Source organism: Rattus norvegicus, chromosome 3 (genome assembly GCF_036323735.1).
Source record: "Rattus norvegicus strain BN/NHsdMcwi chromosome 3, GRCr8, whole genome shotgun sequence".
NCBI lineage: Eukaryota > Metazoa > Chordata > Mammalia > Rodentia > Muridae > Rattus > Rattus norvegicus.
This window is the reverse complement of record NC_086021.1, coordinates 138,352,422-138,366,361: the sequence shown is the minus strand read 5'-3', so window position 1 is coordinate 138,366,361 and position 13,940 is coordinate 138,352,422. Positions and strand designations below refer to the sequence as shown.

The following is a 13,940-nucleotide window of genomic DNA, read 5'->3' as shown; positions in this document are numbered from 1 at the left end:
AATCCGAACGCCAACTTGGTTCTTCATACCTATTTATATACAAATTCCCGCAACACTCCAAATGCCTGTCCAGCTCACCACCCCCTTTCACGGTTGAGCGACAGTGGAGAGAACTGTGTGGAAGCTATCATTGAGTGGGAAGGAATAGCTGGAGAACAGTACTTTGCTTAAGTTTGTGCTCCAGGGACAATAGGAGGCTCAAGGTCTGTAGAATCAATTACTGAGAAACCACGGAGGGTTGGGCCGGGGATTGGGGTAGGGTTGAGGAAAGAGGTGCTCATCGCTTATCAGAACTCACCACGAGCCGCTCTCCAGAGACCCGGCCACCTCCTAACCTGGGAGAGGGATGCGCCGAGGGCGGGCGCCAGCGGGTGAACACGCGCGAACGTGGGCGGCTTAGAGCGCTAGCCCACGGGCAAGTGCAGAAAGCGGCGTGGGCGGAGGTTGGGGACCGCCCTGGCGGTCGGGGGCGTGGCGAGGGCAAAGGGGCGCGGCAAGGGCGGTTTGGGGGCGACTCAGCAGCCCGAGGGCGTGGCTGGTAGTGGTGCTCAGCTAAGGTGGGGGCGGAGTTCCTCCAAGCTTTTAAAGCAGGCGCGCCCGTGCCCTCCGGGCTCTGGTGAGTGGCCCTGCACTGTGGAACTGTTCCGAAACTTCCAGGCCGGCACCCCACGACTCTCAGGCCTGCGCACGCGAGCAGCCGCGGATCCAGAACAGATCTCCCGGGTGAGGGCGCGACTTTGGTTGCAAGCGGCCTCACGCCGCACGGTTAGGAGCGCGGCGCGGCTCTCAGGAGTGTCACCGACTCCTGCTGCGAGCCCGCCTGGAACAGCAGAGTCCTGAGTGAGAAGCCTGGGCCACGGCCACGCCAGGGGTGTACGCCAGCACCGGCCTCTCAGGCCTGGGTGGGCGAGAGGCTGTGCGGATTTCGCGCCTCCGGAGGGGTTCGACCAAAAGAGGTCCGAATGCTAGTTCACGCGCGCGCGCGCGCGTTAAAGGGCGGCCGGGGACACCGTGGGCATCCTGTCGGTGTTTGTTTTGCGTTCGTCGTCTTGACACACTCTCCGCAATTGAACGAAAGATGTAACGTAACCGGCGGAGAGGAGGGTGGGGAGCTCGGAAATGGGCAAGGTGGCGCTTCAGTGTCCTCAGCACCGGATTGCCTGCCGCCGCCTAGAGTTAGAATCCATCTGAGCCGGGTGTATCCGGCCATTCACCTGCACGTGGGTGTGGTCTGTTCTCCTTCGCTACCGCCCGGAGCGCCTCTGAATCCTGCCCATCCACTCACTCTGAGTGCTGCGAGTGTAGACTACATCCCTTTATTCTGCACGCCCCTCCCTCCCGTGTGTTCTTCCTTGCACAAACATCCCGGATAGTATCTCCAATTTTAGTGTGTTCTGCATAACCACTCCACCCCTTCTTTCTGGGCCAATGGCTCCTTCTTTCCGAAATCGCGGGACACGGTGCAACCCGGGGATAGAGGCAGTTGCTGGATTGGTCCCCTGGGTGACCCCCTAGGCCATTGAAGAGGTTTGGAAGATCTGCGATTGAGATGGGTGTGTGTGGCCCCTGGCAACCAGGGCAGATCTGAGGAGAGGTTCATGGACACACCCCTACCTCAAAGTGCTGGCCAGGCTGGGCTGGATCCAGGGAGGAGGCGATTTCCAATTGCCTTCCTCCGGAGCTGGATAGCGCTCAGTCAGAGAGGCTCAGTCAGAGAGAGACGCTTTGGCTAATGAGCTGAGTACTGATGATAATTTTGTGATGACATGACCTGAGAAAGTACCCTTCATTTCCCTTGCGTGCATAGGCAGCCCATAGTAGACGGACTAAGAGATTTAATACCCTAGAGTAAGGATGGTCTCCCCAGGCACTGCAGGCTCCCCTTTGTAGTATGCTGACTCTTGAAGTGAGCTCGTATGTGTTCCTTGGAAGGATGAAGAGTCAGCAGGCATGGGGTGAGCTAAGGCCCAGGAGCTGTCCAGGGCTGGTCCACAGGGTTGGTAACTATTCTTTGGCTTCTCTTGTAGAAAACTGTGCTTGAGCCATGTCACAGAATGAACACTGTCAGGACTCCGGTGAATACTTCTCAGGTGTGTATCTAGAAAATCTGGGGAACTCAGCCCCGTGTACCTACCAATGAACGCTTGGCAGAGTCACTTGTCCGTAGCCCAGTGCTGGAGTGGTTAGCTCCCACCTATCTGAAGGCCATGTGGCTTGCCAAGTCGGCAGCTGATGGGTCTGAAAGGCAACCCCGGGTGCTGAGGTCCTGGGAGGGCAGATGGCTACCAGCACCGCTTGCAGTTTTCTCCTGTGGCTCACTGTGCCCTTCATATCTGACCAGCTCCATGCTCTGTATGCCTTGATTGCTCAGTCCCCACTCGGTTCTGGAGAGAGAAGCTACAGTTGTCCCTGCTTCAACTGGCTAGCTTCTTCCTTGTGTTTGGCCCCATGCTGCTAATCTGCCTACCCTTTTGTTTGTTTGTTTGTTTGTTTGTTTGTTTCATTTGATTTTGTTTGAGAAAAAAAACCACATCATGTAGCCTAAAACTCCCCATGTAGCCAAATATGAACTTGAATTTCCAATTATATCCAAATACTAAGATTACCAGTTTGTGCCACACATATTAGGCACAAATGCTACACACTGAGCTGCAGTCCTTGCTTTCCCAGGTTGTTTAGTAGCCCAGTGTTTAGGTGTCTTGGTGTTGCGTTTTTTTACCCAGATCTCCAGGGCTCTTTGTGTCAGGCTGGAAGCTTAGCTTTATGGCTATGCTACTCAGAGTGGCACGGTGGGAGACCTAAGAGGTCTGAGAGCCAAGGCTAAGAAAAGGTAGGGCCCAGGAAGAGAAAGATGTACCCGGCTGGGAGTGGCAGCGGAAGTCAGACTGAGCCTGGCTGCTGGAGGAACCAAGTGGGCTTACTTAATTATTTAGGCGGGGTCTTGGGTAGCCTAGGCTAGCCTCTAGATCACTGTGTAGCTAAGGATAACTTTGAACATCTGAACCTCTTGCCCCTTCAACAAGCCTGGGCTCCCTGGTTCCCCTCCCAGCCCAAGTAGTTTTAAATAAGTTAGGCCTACATTAAAGAGGGTGGTTGCCATGTCCTCCACAATAAAGGTGTGGGGGTAGGGGTAGGGAGATAGACTTCTTTTGGCACAGTGATTCTCCAGGCCTGGGGGTGGGGTGATTACCAGGGCCTGAGCTCAGGATATCGAGGTACACGGCCTGGGGTGTTCAGAGGAAGCTAAAGGGCAGGACTGGAAATGAGTCAGGGTGAGTCACTGTGTGGCAGGTGTGGGCATGCCACTGACCTGTCCCCGTCCCTGTCCCTGTCCCCGTGCAGGTGTTCGTCAGTCACTGGGGGGCTCTGGATTTAATGGCCTCTTTCCTGAAAGTCCCCACAGGTGTGGGGCTATAGGACAGTCTGAAAAGAGAACTCTAGGAAGGGGGAGTCAAATGAGCTCGAAGACAACCCTGGAGGGGGAGACACTCTCTGCTGGCTTATAGGACAAGAGTGGGCATGCCTGTGGCCTAGCTATCTGGCCGAAGGAGAGATGGAGAGAGTCTGACTGACCAGAGGCCGTTATACCAGGCTGACTCAGGCTGTGATTTTTCCAGAGCTACAGGGAAAAGGGATGTTTTCATGTTATATAGATCCTTCTGCATCGAGGAAAGGGCTTGGTGGGAGCCGGACTGAGGAGGCCTTCCATCTTCCGGCTGTTCCACAGGCTTTCTTACCAACTGCTGAACTGAGTCTCAGCCTTGCTGTTCTGCTCTCAGTCTCACCCGTCCTCCCTGGGAGGAGGGCTCTAAGCCCTGCACCAATGAGGTCAATGAGGTGGGGGGGGGCACTCGGAGCTGCAGCAGCTTCACCTTCCCTGGGGAAATACGCACACGCACGCACACACACACTCAGACAACACAGACTATTGAGCATGTGTTTGTGTAAGTGCATATGTGTATAAGGCCAGAAGAGGGCACCTTCTCCCTTGGAGCTACAGTTAGGAGCATGTGCGAGCTGCCCAGCATTGGTGCTGCGTGGGATCTGAATTCCTGTCCTCGTGATTAAGCAAGCAATCCATGCTTATCATAACCACTGAGCCATCTCACCAGCACCACTTTTTTTTCCTTTTTTCAGAGCTGGGGACCGAACCCAGGGCCTTGCGCTTGCTAGGCAAGCGTTCTACCACTGAGCTAAATCCCCCACCCCAGCACCACTTTTTTATATTTTGAAATAGAGTCACACTAAAGCTCAGGTTGGCTTGGAACTCATATAATCCTCCTGCCTCAGCCTCCTGAGTGCTGGGCTTTACAGGAATGAGCCTCCTGTACAAAGTGTTTGTTTGCCTTTTGGTTTTGTTTTTTTTCTTTGACTAAGACTAATTGTGTAGCCCATGCTCGCCTTAAATTCCTGAGCTTTACATTCTAGGCACGTAACTCTATATGTAGACCAGGCTGGCCTTGAACTCATACAGATCTGTCTGCCTCTGCTTCTCAAATGCTAGGATTAAATGTGCCACCTGACCTGGCCTAGCACTACTGTTTCTAAGCTGAAGGGTCAGAATAGTACAGAGCCTTGGTTCTTAAAGTTGAAAACAAGGGTACAAAAGATCACCCAGCTGGGGCTTCAGCTCTGGGTGTCAGCTGCCAGACTCTGAGTAGGGACAGGCAGAACCAGCCATTCTGCCTCCCTAAGCCAAAGCTCCCTCCTTGACTGGTGGGATCATCAGAGGATACACACGGGAGACGGAGCATGGGTACCCACGTCTTGGGTTGAGAGTCCCTTCTCGTGGTATCACTGATAGATGGTCTCTCCTGGTGACAGCCGCCACTCTGGGATACTTCAAGAATGACACAGATGATAACCCTGACGTCCGGGAGGACAGCCTGGGGGATGAGGTCTTTGACACCGTCAACTCCTCCATTGTGTCTGGCGAGAGCATCCGTTTTTTTGTCAATGTCAACCTTGAAGTGCAGCCTTCCAAATCTGGTATGGGGATGGTAGGTGGCCCCACTCTGCTAAGGAGTCCTGAGAGGGTGGGACAGCATACTGAGCTCTCTTCCTACTCCTCCAGACATAGAAGCTGCAACTGGAGGCTGCGTGCTCTTACACACCTCCCGCAAGGTGAGGCCCATCCTCCAGGGCTGTGCTGGATCTCCAGTTGGGGCTCAGGAGACCTGATTCCCTTGTATCTGCTATGTTGTCCCCATGTTCTCTGGCCTTCCTAAACAGGGATGTCAAACTAGCCCAAGCCTGAGTTTCCCACCTGGTTCCTGGTGGGCAGGGATAGTCATAGACCACTGCGGAGGGCAGGTAGTGGCAATCAGGACAAGTGTCTAACAGCCTGTGTGGTTTCTGTACCTGGGGTCCCTACAGTATCTGAAATTAAAGAACTTCGAGGAAGAGGTCCGTGCACACCGTGACCTGGATGGCTTCCTGGCCCAGGCCAGCATCATCCTGAATGAGACAGCTACCTCACTGGATGATGTGCTCCGAACTATGCTAAACCGCTTTGCCCAGGACCCCAACCATGCAGAGCCTGATTGTGACCTGGACCTGCTCATGGCTAAGCTCTTTACAGATGCTGGGGGCCCCATGGAGAGTAAAGTCCACCTGCTGTCAGATACCATCCAGGGAGTGACCGCCACTGTCAGAGGACTGCAGTACGAGCAGTCATGGCTCTGCATCGTGTGAGTTGCCATCCTACAACCACCATGCCTGGTCCCCTACTGTTATCTGGGTATCTCATGTCCCTGGAGAAACCGTCCTCCACACAAGGGACAGAAGTGTGATGTCTGTCCCAGGATATGATGAGCCCTCTGTCCCACCTGATCATCTTCTTCCTCTTCCCCCTCTTCCTCCTCTTCCTCATCTTCTTTCTCTTCTTCCTCCTCCTCCTCTTCCTCCTCTCCCCCCTCTTTGCCATCTTCTTCCCCCTCTTCTTCCTCCTCTTCCTCCTCTCCCCCCTCTTCCTCCTCCTCTTCCTCATCCTCTTCTTCCTCCTCCTCTTCTTCCTCTTCCTTCTCTTCTTCCTCCTCCTCTTCTTCCTCTTCCTCCTCTTCTTTCTCCTCTCCCCCCTCTTCCTCCTCCTCTTCCTCTTCTTCCTCCTCCTCTTCTTCCTCTTCCTTCTCTTCTTCCTCCTCCTCTTCTTCCTCTTCCTCCTCTTCTTCCTCCTCCTCTTCCCTCTCTTCCTCCTCTTCCCCTCTTCCTCCTCCTCTTCCTCATCCTCTTCTTCCTCCTCCTCTTCTTCCTCTTCCTCCTCTTCTTCCTCTTCCTCTTCTTTCTCCTCCTCTTCCCCCTCTTCCTCCTCCTCATCCTCCTCTTCCCCCTCTTCCTCCTCTTCTTCCTCTTCTCCCCCTCCTCTTCCTCCCCTTGTTCTTCCTCCTCCTCTTCTTCCCTTAATGTGTTTGTTTGTTTGGGTGTTGTGTGTGCACCGTATGCCTGTCACAGATGCCAGAGTTCCCGGTGCATTGTAAGCAGCTGTGTGGGTACAGGGAATTGAACGCCGCTCCTTTGTAAGAGCAGCCAGTGCTCCTTACTGCTAGGCCGTCTCTCCAGCCCTCCCGTTGTCTATTTGTCTCCCCTGGTAACCTCTATCACAGGCTTGGCAGGGTGGCAGGAGCCTGTGCTCCTGAGGGTGGCAACTGTTCTTTGGCTCTTCTCTTCCGAGCAGCTGTACCATGAAGTCCCTACAGAAGCGGCATGTGTGTATCAGCCGCCTGGTTCGGCCACAGAACTGGGGGGAAAACTCCTGTGAGGTTCGCTTTGTCATCCTGGTGCTGGCCCCACCCAAGATGGTGAGTTTCAATGTTGGGTGCCTTGTGAGGCAGGTCCCAGGCTGCTCTGCCCATTCCTTGGGAACATCCCTACAGGTCGCCTCAGACCCGCTCTTCCGGTCTGTTTGATGCATATTAGAGGTGTTCTTGCAAAGTCTCTGTTGCATCAGAATTTCCCTGGAAATGCCCAGAAGGTTGGCTTTCCCACTGAAGAGAAATGCTTCTGACAGTTACTGACTCAGGTGGCTGGCAGTGTAGCTTGGTGGCAAGGCACGTGATCAGTATGCACAAGGCCCTGGAGTCAAGTCCCAGCATAATGACTGTGTGCATTTGGACCATTCTTTGGCTGGCTTCTCAGCAGCCTTCTTCCTTTAGGGTTTGCTCAACAGGACCTTCACTCCTTGGACCCTGCCTTTGCTGGGGCTGAAACTGGTCTAGTCTGGGAGTTCTCCTAATAAGGAAAAGGTTTAAAATCCTGAATAGGGAACTGTAAGCCCTCTGCCCAAAGCCATAGACGGCCTTAATATTTAAACTTTGATTAGCAACTGCTCTCTCTGTTCTTCATTCTTCCCTGCTGGGGATGGACCTCACACACACATAGCTGGACACCTGCTCTGTCACCGACCCACACCTCTACCCTTCCTTAGTTATTTTGAAGCAGGCTGGAGGCTGGCCTTAAACTCCACATCCTCTTGCCTTCCCAGTGCTGGCCTTCTCCTAGGACATCCACTTTCTTTTCTTTCTTTCTTTTTATTTTATGTGCATTGGTGTTTTGTCTGCACTCCTATCTATGTGAGGGTGTCCGATCCCCTGGAAATGTAGTCACAGACAGCCATGAGCCACCATGTGGGTGCTGGAAACTGAGCCCAGATCCCCTCAAAGAGCAGTCAGTGCCCTTAAAAGCTAAGCCATCGGGTTGGGGATTTAGCTCAGTGGTAGAGCGCTTGCCTAGGAAGCGCAAGGCCCTGGGTTCGGTCCCCAGCTCCGAAAAAAAGAACCAAAAAAAAAAAAAAAAAAAAAAAAAAAAAAGCTAAGCCATCTCTCCAGCCCTTCATTAGCTTTTGGATGACTCTGGTGCAAGCTGCTTTCTCTGGATTTTCTGGGTACCAGGAGGGGGGCTGCTCCACCAGCAGTCCTATAGATGTGCTGCCTATAATATCCCTGTGCTAGAAGACAAGAGAACACCTCCTGAGTTAGAGGGAATGGCGCTGGAAGTGTGGCCAGAACAGTCGCCTTGAGGAAGTTAGGCTCCCACCCCAGCACAGCCAACTGTCACTCCAAGTCTGACAGAGGGGCCTCCGGAGACATGAGTGAGGGAGCGAACAAGCCATGTGTCAGCTGTCACTGTGAGAATCAACTTGAAGGAGGGAAGGCCTACTTCAGCTTGGGGCTCCACCCCTTGGCCGGCTGGCTTCGTGGTCTTGGAGCAGAATATCGGGATGGCAAGTGCTGTTCTGGAGGAACAGAACTGGTGCCCTCACTAGAGGCTGGCTCTGGCTCTGTGGCAGCAGGCTGGCATAGCATATCTGATGCTCTGAGTTTGAATCCCAGCACCTCACAAAAAGTAGGGGAATGGTCCCGTGACAGGATATACCCTTCTAAGGAGTACTCCCAATAGCCTACTTCCTTAGACCACATAGCCTCTTCCACAACTTCTCGGCAATGCCATGAAATTGTAACTGTGTCAGGGTGTGATTCCATGATGAGGTCAGAGTCCTCAGAACCCAGTTAAGGGGTCAAGCCTTTCAATGCATGAGTCATTAGGGGAAGTTTCATATCCAGACCTTAACACTTGACCGTGTCAGGACGTCAGGTAAGAGAATAAGGTCCGACGGGCCTGAACCTCTTTCAGAGCCAGACAAACCAGAAGACACCCAGACCTACTGAAATGTGTTAGGGATGTGACTTCTGGTCAGTGCTCAAACCTTCTTGCTTCGGACAATGCTAGTGTCTGAGTTATTTAAAAAAAAAAAAAATTAAGCAAAGCCTGGTGGCTCATTGCCTATAATCCCTACTCTTGGGTAGCTGAGGACACCATAGTTCTAGACCAGAGTGTGAGCCTATGTCAAACGAACCAAAAGGAAAGAAACCACCAGATCCATGGTGGTTCAGGGGACCTGCTGGCCTAGGGGAATAGTGGCAAGGTGCATGCATGCCTGAGCTTTCGGGACCTACTGCCAGTTGTCTGTGCCTGACCGCACTGGGCAAAGGCAGGGTTTCCTCTGCTGCGGGAGCTCGAGGTGCTATCCTCTGCCTCCAGAAAAGCACCAAGACTGCGATGGAGGTGGCACGCACATTCGCCACCATGTTCTCCGACATCACCTTCCGCCAGAAGCTCCTGAAGACCCGCACAGAGGAAGAGTTCAAGGAGGCTTTGGTGCACCAGAGACAGCTGCTCACCATGATGATGCCAAGAGCAGCCGGGCACAGCATGAGCTCCCTCCATACTCACAGACACCCTCGGGTACAGCAGAGGGGGGGGGGTGTGGTGGGAGGAGCATGGGCCATCCAGGGCCAACTCATCCTGTCTTTTCTCCCAGCCCCCGAAATGCAAGGACTTTTTCCCGTTTGGGAAAGGCATCTGGGTGGACATCATGCGCAGGTTCCCTGTGTACCCGCTGGACTTCACGGACGGTATGCGCCCAGCCAGAACTCAGCCTTTCAGGCCACGAGGCCACGTGCGCCTGCCGCGCATCCTCCGCAAATGCCGTCTGTCTTGCGTTCCCAGGCATCATTGGGAAAGGCAAGACTGTCGGCAAATATGTCACCACCACGCTCTTCCTCTACTTCGCCTGCCTCTTACCGACCATTGCTTTTGGATCCCTCAACGATGAGAACACAAACGGAGCCATCGGTGAGGGGCTGGCGGTGGTCGGGATGTGCCAGGCAGGACTCTGGGCAGTCAGTGGTGACCTCTGACCTTACCGCCTCCACAGATGTGCAGAAGACCATAGCAGGACAGAGCATCGGAGGCCTCTTGTATGCACTGTTCTCTGGGCAGCCCCTGGTGATCCTGTTGACAACCGCACCCCTGGCCATCTACACCCAGGGTACAGTGGGGTTAAAATGGTAAACGGTCCCGGAACCCACCTCAGCCCTGACTGTCCTTCCTGCCCTGTTTACAGTGATCCGGGTCATCTGTGATGACTACAACCTGGACTTCAACGCCTTCTATGCGTGGACAGGCCTGTGGAACAGCTTCTTCCTTGCGCTTTATGCCTTCCTCAACCTCAGCCTGCTTATGAATCTCTTTAAGAGGTGATTTGTCCTGGGCTGCAGGGTCCGGAGATGTGAGTCAGCCTCATGACAAAGCTCTGTAACCCCAGGATAGCGTGTTCTCCAAGAGGTTGAGGTGGGCTTCTTAGGAGTGGCCCCACTGGGGAGTGGTCCTTCCATGGGGAGGGTCTATGCAGGGATTTGGGGAGGCCTTCACTAGTTACCCACACACATCTCGAGGCAATTCACCTCCTTGCAGGTCAACAGAGGAGATCATTGCTCTGTTCATTTCCATCACGTTTGTGCTGGACGCTGTCAAGGGCATGGTCAAAAGTGAGTACGAGTCAGGTGTGCTGGACACTCCTTTAACCCTATCATTTGGGAAGCAGAGGCAGGAGGATCTCTGAGTTTGAGACAGCTAAGTGAGTCCATGCCCAGCGGGGGACCTGCTTGTGGGATGGGCGCTCTCAGCTGTGGCCTACTGGGGCAGAGGAGAAGGTATGAAGCTAAGGTTGTTCTTCCCACGGCAGAGATGCTGTAGAAGCTATGACCGGCACGCAGCAGCCCTGTGTGCTGCTGAAGGGGAGATAGTTTCTCCAGGCAAAACCAGAGGTGGGGCAGAGACACTGGGCCAGGCATGAGGGGGTGTTGGGTGTCAGCGAGACTTGGGAGACAAAAGATAGATGGACAAGCGGTAGCTCCTTGGAGGGGCAGAGCTCTCTCCTATTCCTTCTGTCCTCTCTTAGAAGCCCTCTCTCCCTTTATGGCCCCTCCCCTCCCCTTCAGCATCCCGACCTCCCTTGGGACACCCCTCCATCCTATATCTGTATAGAAGCTAAGCCACAGCCTCCCAGATGGCTTAGGCCTGTTGACCTGTCCCACAGTCTTCTGGAAGTACTACTATGGTCACCACTACCACACAAAAAGGACTTCCTCCTTGGCAAGCCTGTTGGGCATTAGCAGAAGCCCCAACACCAGTCTCCACACTGCACTCAACACCAGCTTCTTGGCCAGCCCCATAGAGATGACTACAGCCAGCAGCCCCATCAGTACACACTCCAACCAGGCTACTGCAGTGCTCAGCCTCCTCATCATGCTGGGCACACTCTGGCTGGGCTACACCCTCTACCAGTTCAAGAAAAGGTAAGGCCACACCCTTAATCCCAGTACTGAGGGGGTGGAGGCAGGAGGATCTCAAGTTCAAAGCCAGCCTAAGCTATATAGACTCTAGTTCAAGATTTCCTCAAAAGAAACGAGGGGGCTCACGCACGGGGTGGGGTAAGGGCCGGCCAGCCCCAAGCCATGCTGACACACCCATTGTCTCCAGCCCCTACCTGCACCCATGTGTGCGTGAGACCCTGTCTGACTGTGCCCTGCCTATCGCCGTGCTCTCCTTCTCCCTCATCAGCTCCTATGGCTTCCAGGAAATTGAGAGTGAGTTGGGATGGGAGGCATGAGCTGGGGGTGGTATGGCTTTGCTCCCCTGGGAACTGTGGGCCAAGCCTGTCCCCTGTTGCAGTGAGCAAGTTCCGGTACAACCCCAGCGAGAGCCTTTTTGAGGTGGCACAGATCCACTCTCTGTCCTTCAAGGCCATCAGCAGTGCCATGGGTCTTGGCTTCCTGCTCTCCTTGCTTTTCTTCATTGAGCAGAACCTGGTGGCCGCCCTGGTCAATGCACCAGAGAACAGGTACTGGGGGCTGTGGGAGGGTGGGACCAGGTCCCAGACTTCTGACAGCCAATGGGACTCTGTGTGTGTGTGTGTGTGCCTACCTCAGGCTGGTGAAGGGCACTGCCTATCACTGGGACCTCCTGCTGCTTGCCATCATCAATACGGGGCTGTCTCTGTTTGGGCTACCCTGGATCCACGCCGCCTATCCCCATTCCCCTCTGCATGTGCGGGCACTGGCCTTAGTGGAGGAACGTGTGGAGAATGGGCACATTTATGAAACGTGAGTATGAATGGTCCCTAGAGTCCTAGGGCAAGAGCCAGGTGTATCGGAAGGTCAGAGGGGGACAACCTTGGCCTACAGGTGACCTAAGGTAGGATTGTGGCTTAGAGACAGGGGCTCAGAGGCACTGCAGCCCTAGCTACACCCGCATGCGGCCCCATACTCTGGGCCCCCACAGGATTGTGAATGTTAAGGAGACTCGGCTGACTGCGCTGGGTGCCAGTGTCCTGGTGGGTCTGTCCCTGCTGCTGCTTCCATTCCCGCTGCAGTGGATCCCCAAGCCCGTGCTCTATGGACTCTTCCTCTACATTGCGCTGACCTCCCTGGACGGCAACCAGCTCTTCTCACGTGTAGCTCTGCTGCTCAAGGAGCAAGTGGGTGCCTGGACACAGGGAGGGGGTTGGGGGTGGGAAGACACCCGCCCGACTGCCTGGTTGCTGCTGCCCACAGACGTCATACCCACCCACACACTACATCCGGAGAGTGCCCCAAAGGAAGATTCACTACTTCACGGGCCTGCAGATTCTGCAGCTGCTTCTGCTCTGTGCGTTCGGCATGAGCTCCCTGCCCTACATGAAGATGGTCTTTCCGCTCATCATGATTGCCATGATCCCAATCCGGTAGGACCAGACTGGGCAGCTGTCAGGAGGGCTCAGCCCAGGGCTGGACTCGATGAGTGCCTACTATAACTGCCCACCACTCAGTGTACCTCTCCCTCTGCTCTGCAGCTATAATCTGCTACCCCGAATCATTGAAGCCAAGTACTTGGATGTCATGGATGCCGAGCACAGGCCCTGACCTGCACCAGCCTCCCCATCCTTCAGGCCTGCTCCGTGGCAATGTGTGGGGAGTATGATCTGCTGTGGCTCCAGCCCGTCCTCATTGCTGTCTTGTGGCCTAAAGCCCCTTGGCGTTGTGGTTTTCAGAGGTGTGTGATCACCTCTCGCCCCATCAACATTTAGTTTGGGGTCAGAAACACTGTCGGCGTGGGGCTGAGAAGAGTGGATATTCTTTTGATAAAAGAGTTGATGCCCAGGAGAGAGCCCATTTCCTTGATTGTATAAGGAACTCGATTGTGCACATTAGTGAATAAAAGTCTTGTTTCTATGCTTTAACATGCTGCCATCCTCCTTGGTACTCCCCCAGGACTGGAGAACAGGAATCAAACCCACTGCGGGGAGAATAAAAGGGACCAGTGTTGAGTACCCTGTATATGCTGTCACCCCATTGAGAGGCCACTGCAAAGGATGCATTCTGGGTACAAAGACCCAGGACAGGGTTTGGGTAGAGCGAGGTGCTGTGCAGTGTATGAAGAACGTAGGTGCAGGATCTGGCTAAGGATGAGAACAAGAGTGCCCTGCACAGCCGGTGATGTGATCTGGAGACCTGGATGTTGACTGTCCTCCAGTTCCAGTGAATTACTGAACCCTCATGCCTTTGGTCATTCCTGTCTCTGGAACACAACTGTTGACGAGTCTTGACAAACAGAACAGAAGAAAACCCAAATGGATAGACACTGTAGTAACCTGTGGTAGTAAACCCATGTGGGTAAGCACCTTAGCAGTCACTCGCTTCTCCACTGGAACCTATGACCTCCCTAGTCACAGGTCATCTAAGTTCCCCATGCCATGTGACCTTCCTCCCTGCAAAGCAGGCCTCCAGTCCAATCAGAGAGTCGGTTCTCCTCACAACCACTTGTGCACTATACCCACCAGCGTATCCCACCTGGCACTCCATTGTGATGCAGGATCAGTAGCTGAGCAGCGGCTCCATTCTTAGCAGCCTTGGCAGCAGCCTCTGACACCACAAGAGCTGACTCTCAGGGAGGGGACAATTCCTGCCCAATCCTAGCTTTATTTTTCCAATCAGACAGCCAAAGCAGCAACCTCTTCTGCAAAAGGGTCTTGGCATTAAGTTCTGGAAGACAGTTAGCAACTGTGGCAAAAGCCTTTATTGTTTTAGGAGCCTCAAGAGTCCGTGTGGTTTACCCGCTCCTAG

At 54.1% G+C, this 13,940-nt stretch overlaps 1 protein-coding gene across 3 annotated transcripts; it reads left to right on the top strand.

Annotated features, from left to right (window-relative positions):
* The first annotated feature begins 378 nt into the window (after nucleotides 1–378).
* Slc4a11 (solute carrier family 4 member 11) lies at nucleotides 379–13,057 on the top strand. Of its 3 annotated transcripts, NM_001107775.1 has the most exon segments (19): nucleotides 608–723; nucleotides 2,028–2,090; nucleotides 4,825–4,989; nucleotides 5,075–5,124; nucleotides 5,377–5,690; nucleotides 6,674–6,797; nucleotides 9,037–9,240; nucleotides 9,317–9,410; nucleotides 9,505–9,630; nucleotides 9,713–9,826; nucleotides 9,902–10,034; nucleotides 10,252–10,325; nucleotides 10,877–11,135; nucleotides 11,320–11,426; nucleotides 11,512–11,680; nucleotides 11,769–11,942; nucleotides 12,121–12,316; nucleotides 12,393–12,562; nucleotides 12,671–13,057. In NM_001107775.1, coding segments are annotated over 18 exon segments (2,589 nt in total). In that variant the 5' UTR covers nucleotides 608–723; nucleotides 2,028–2,044; the 3' UTR covers nucleotides 12,741–13,057.
* Nucleotides 13,058–13,940: the final 883 nt, after the last annotated feature.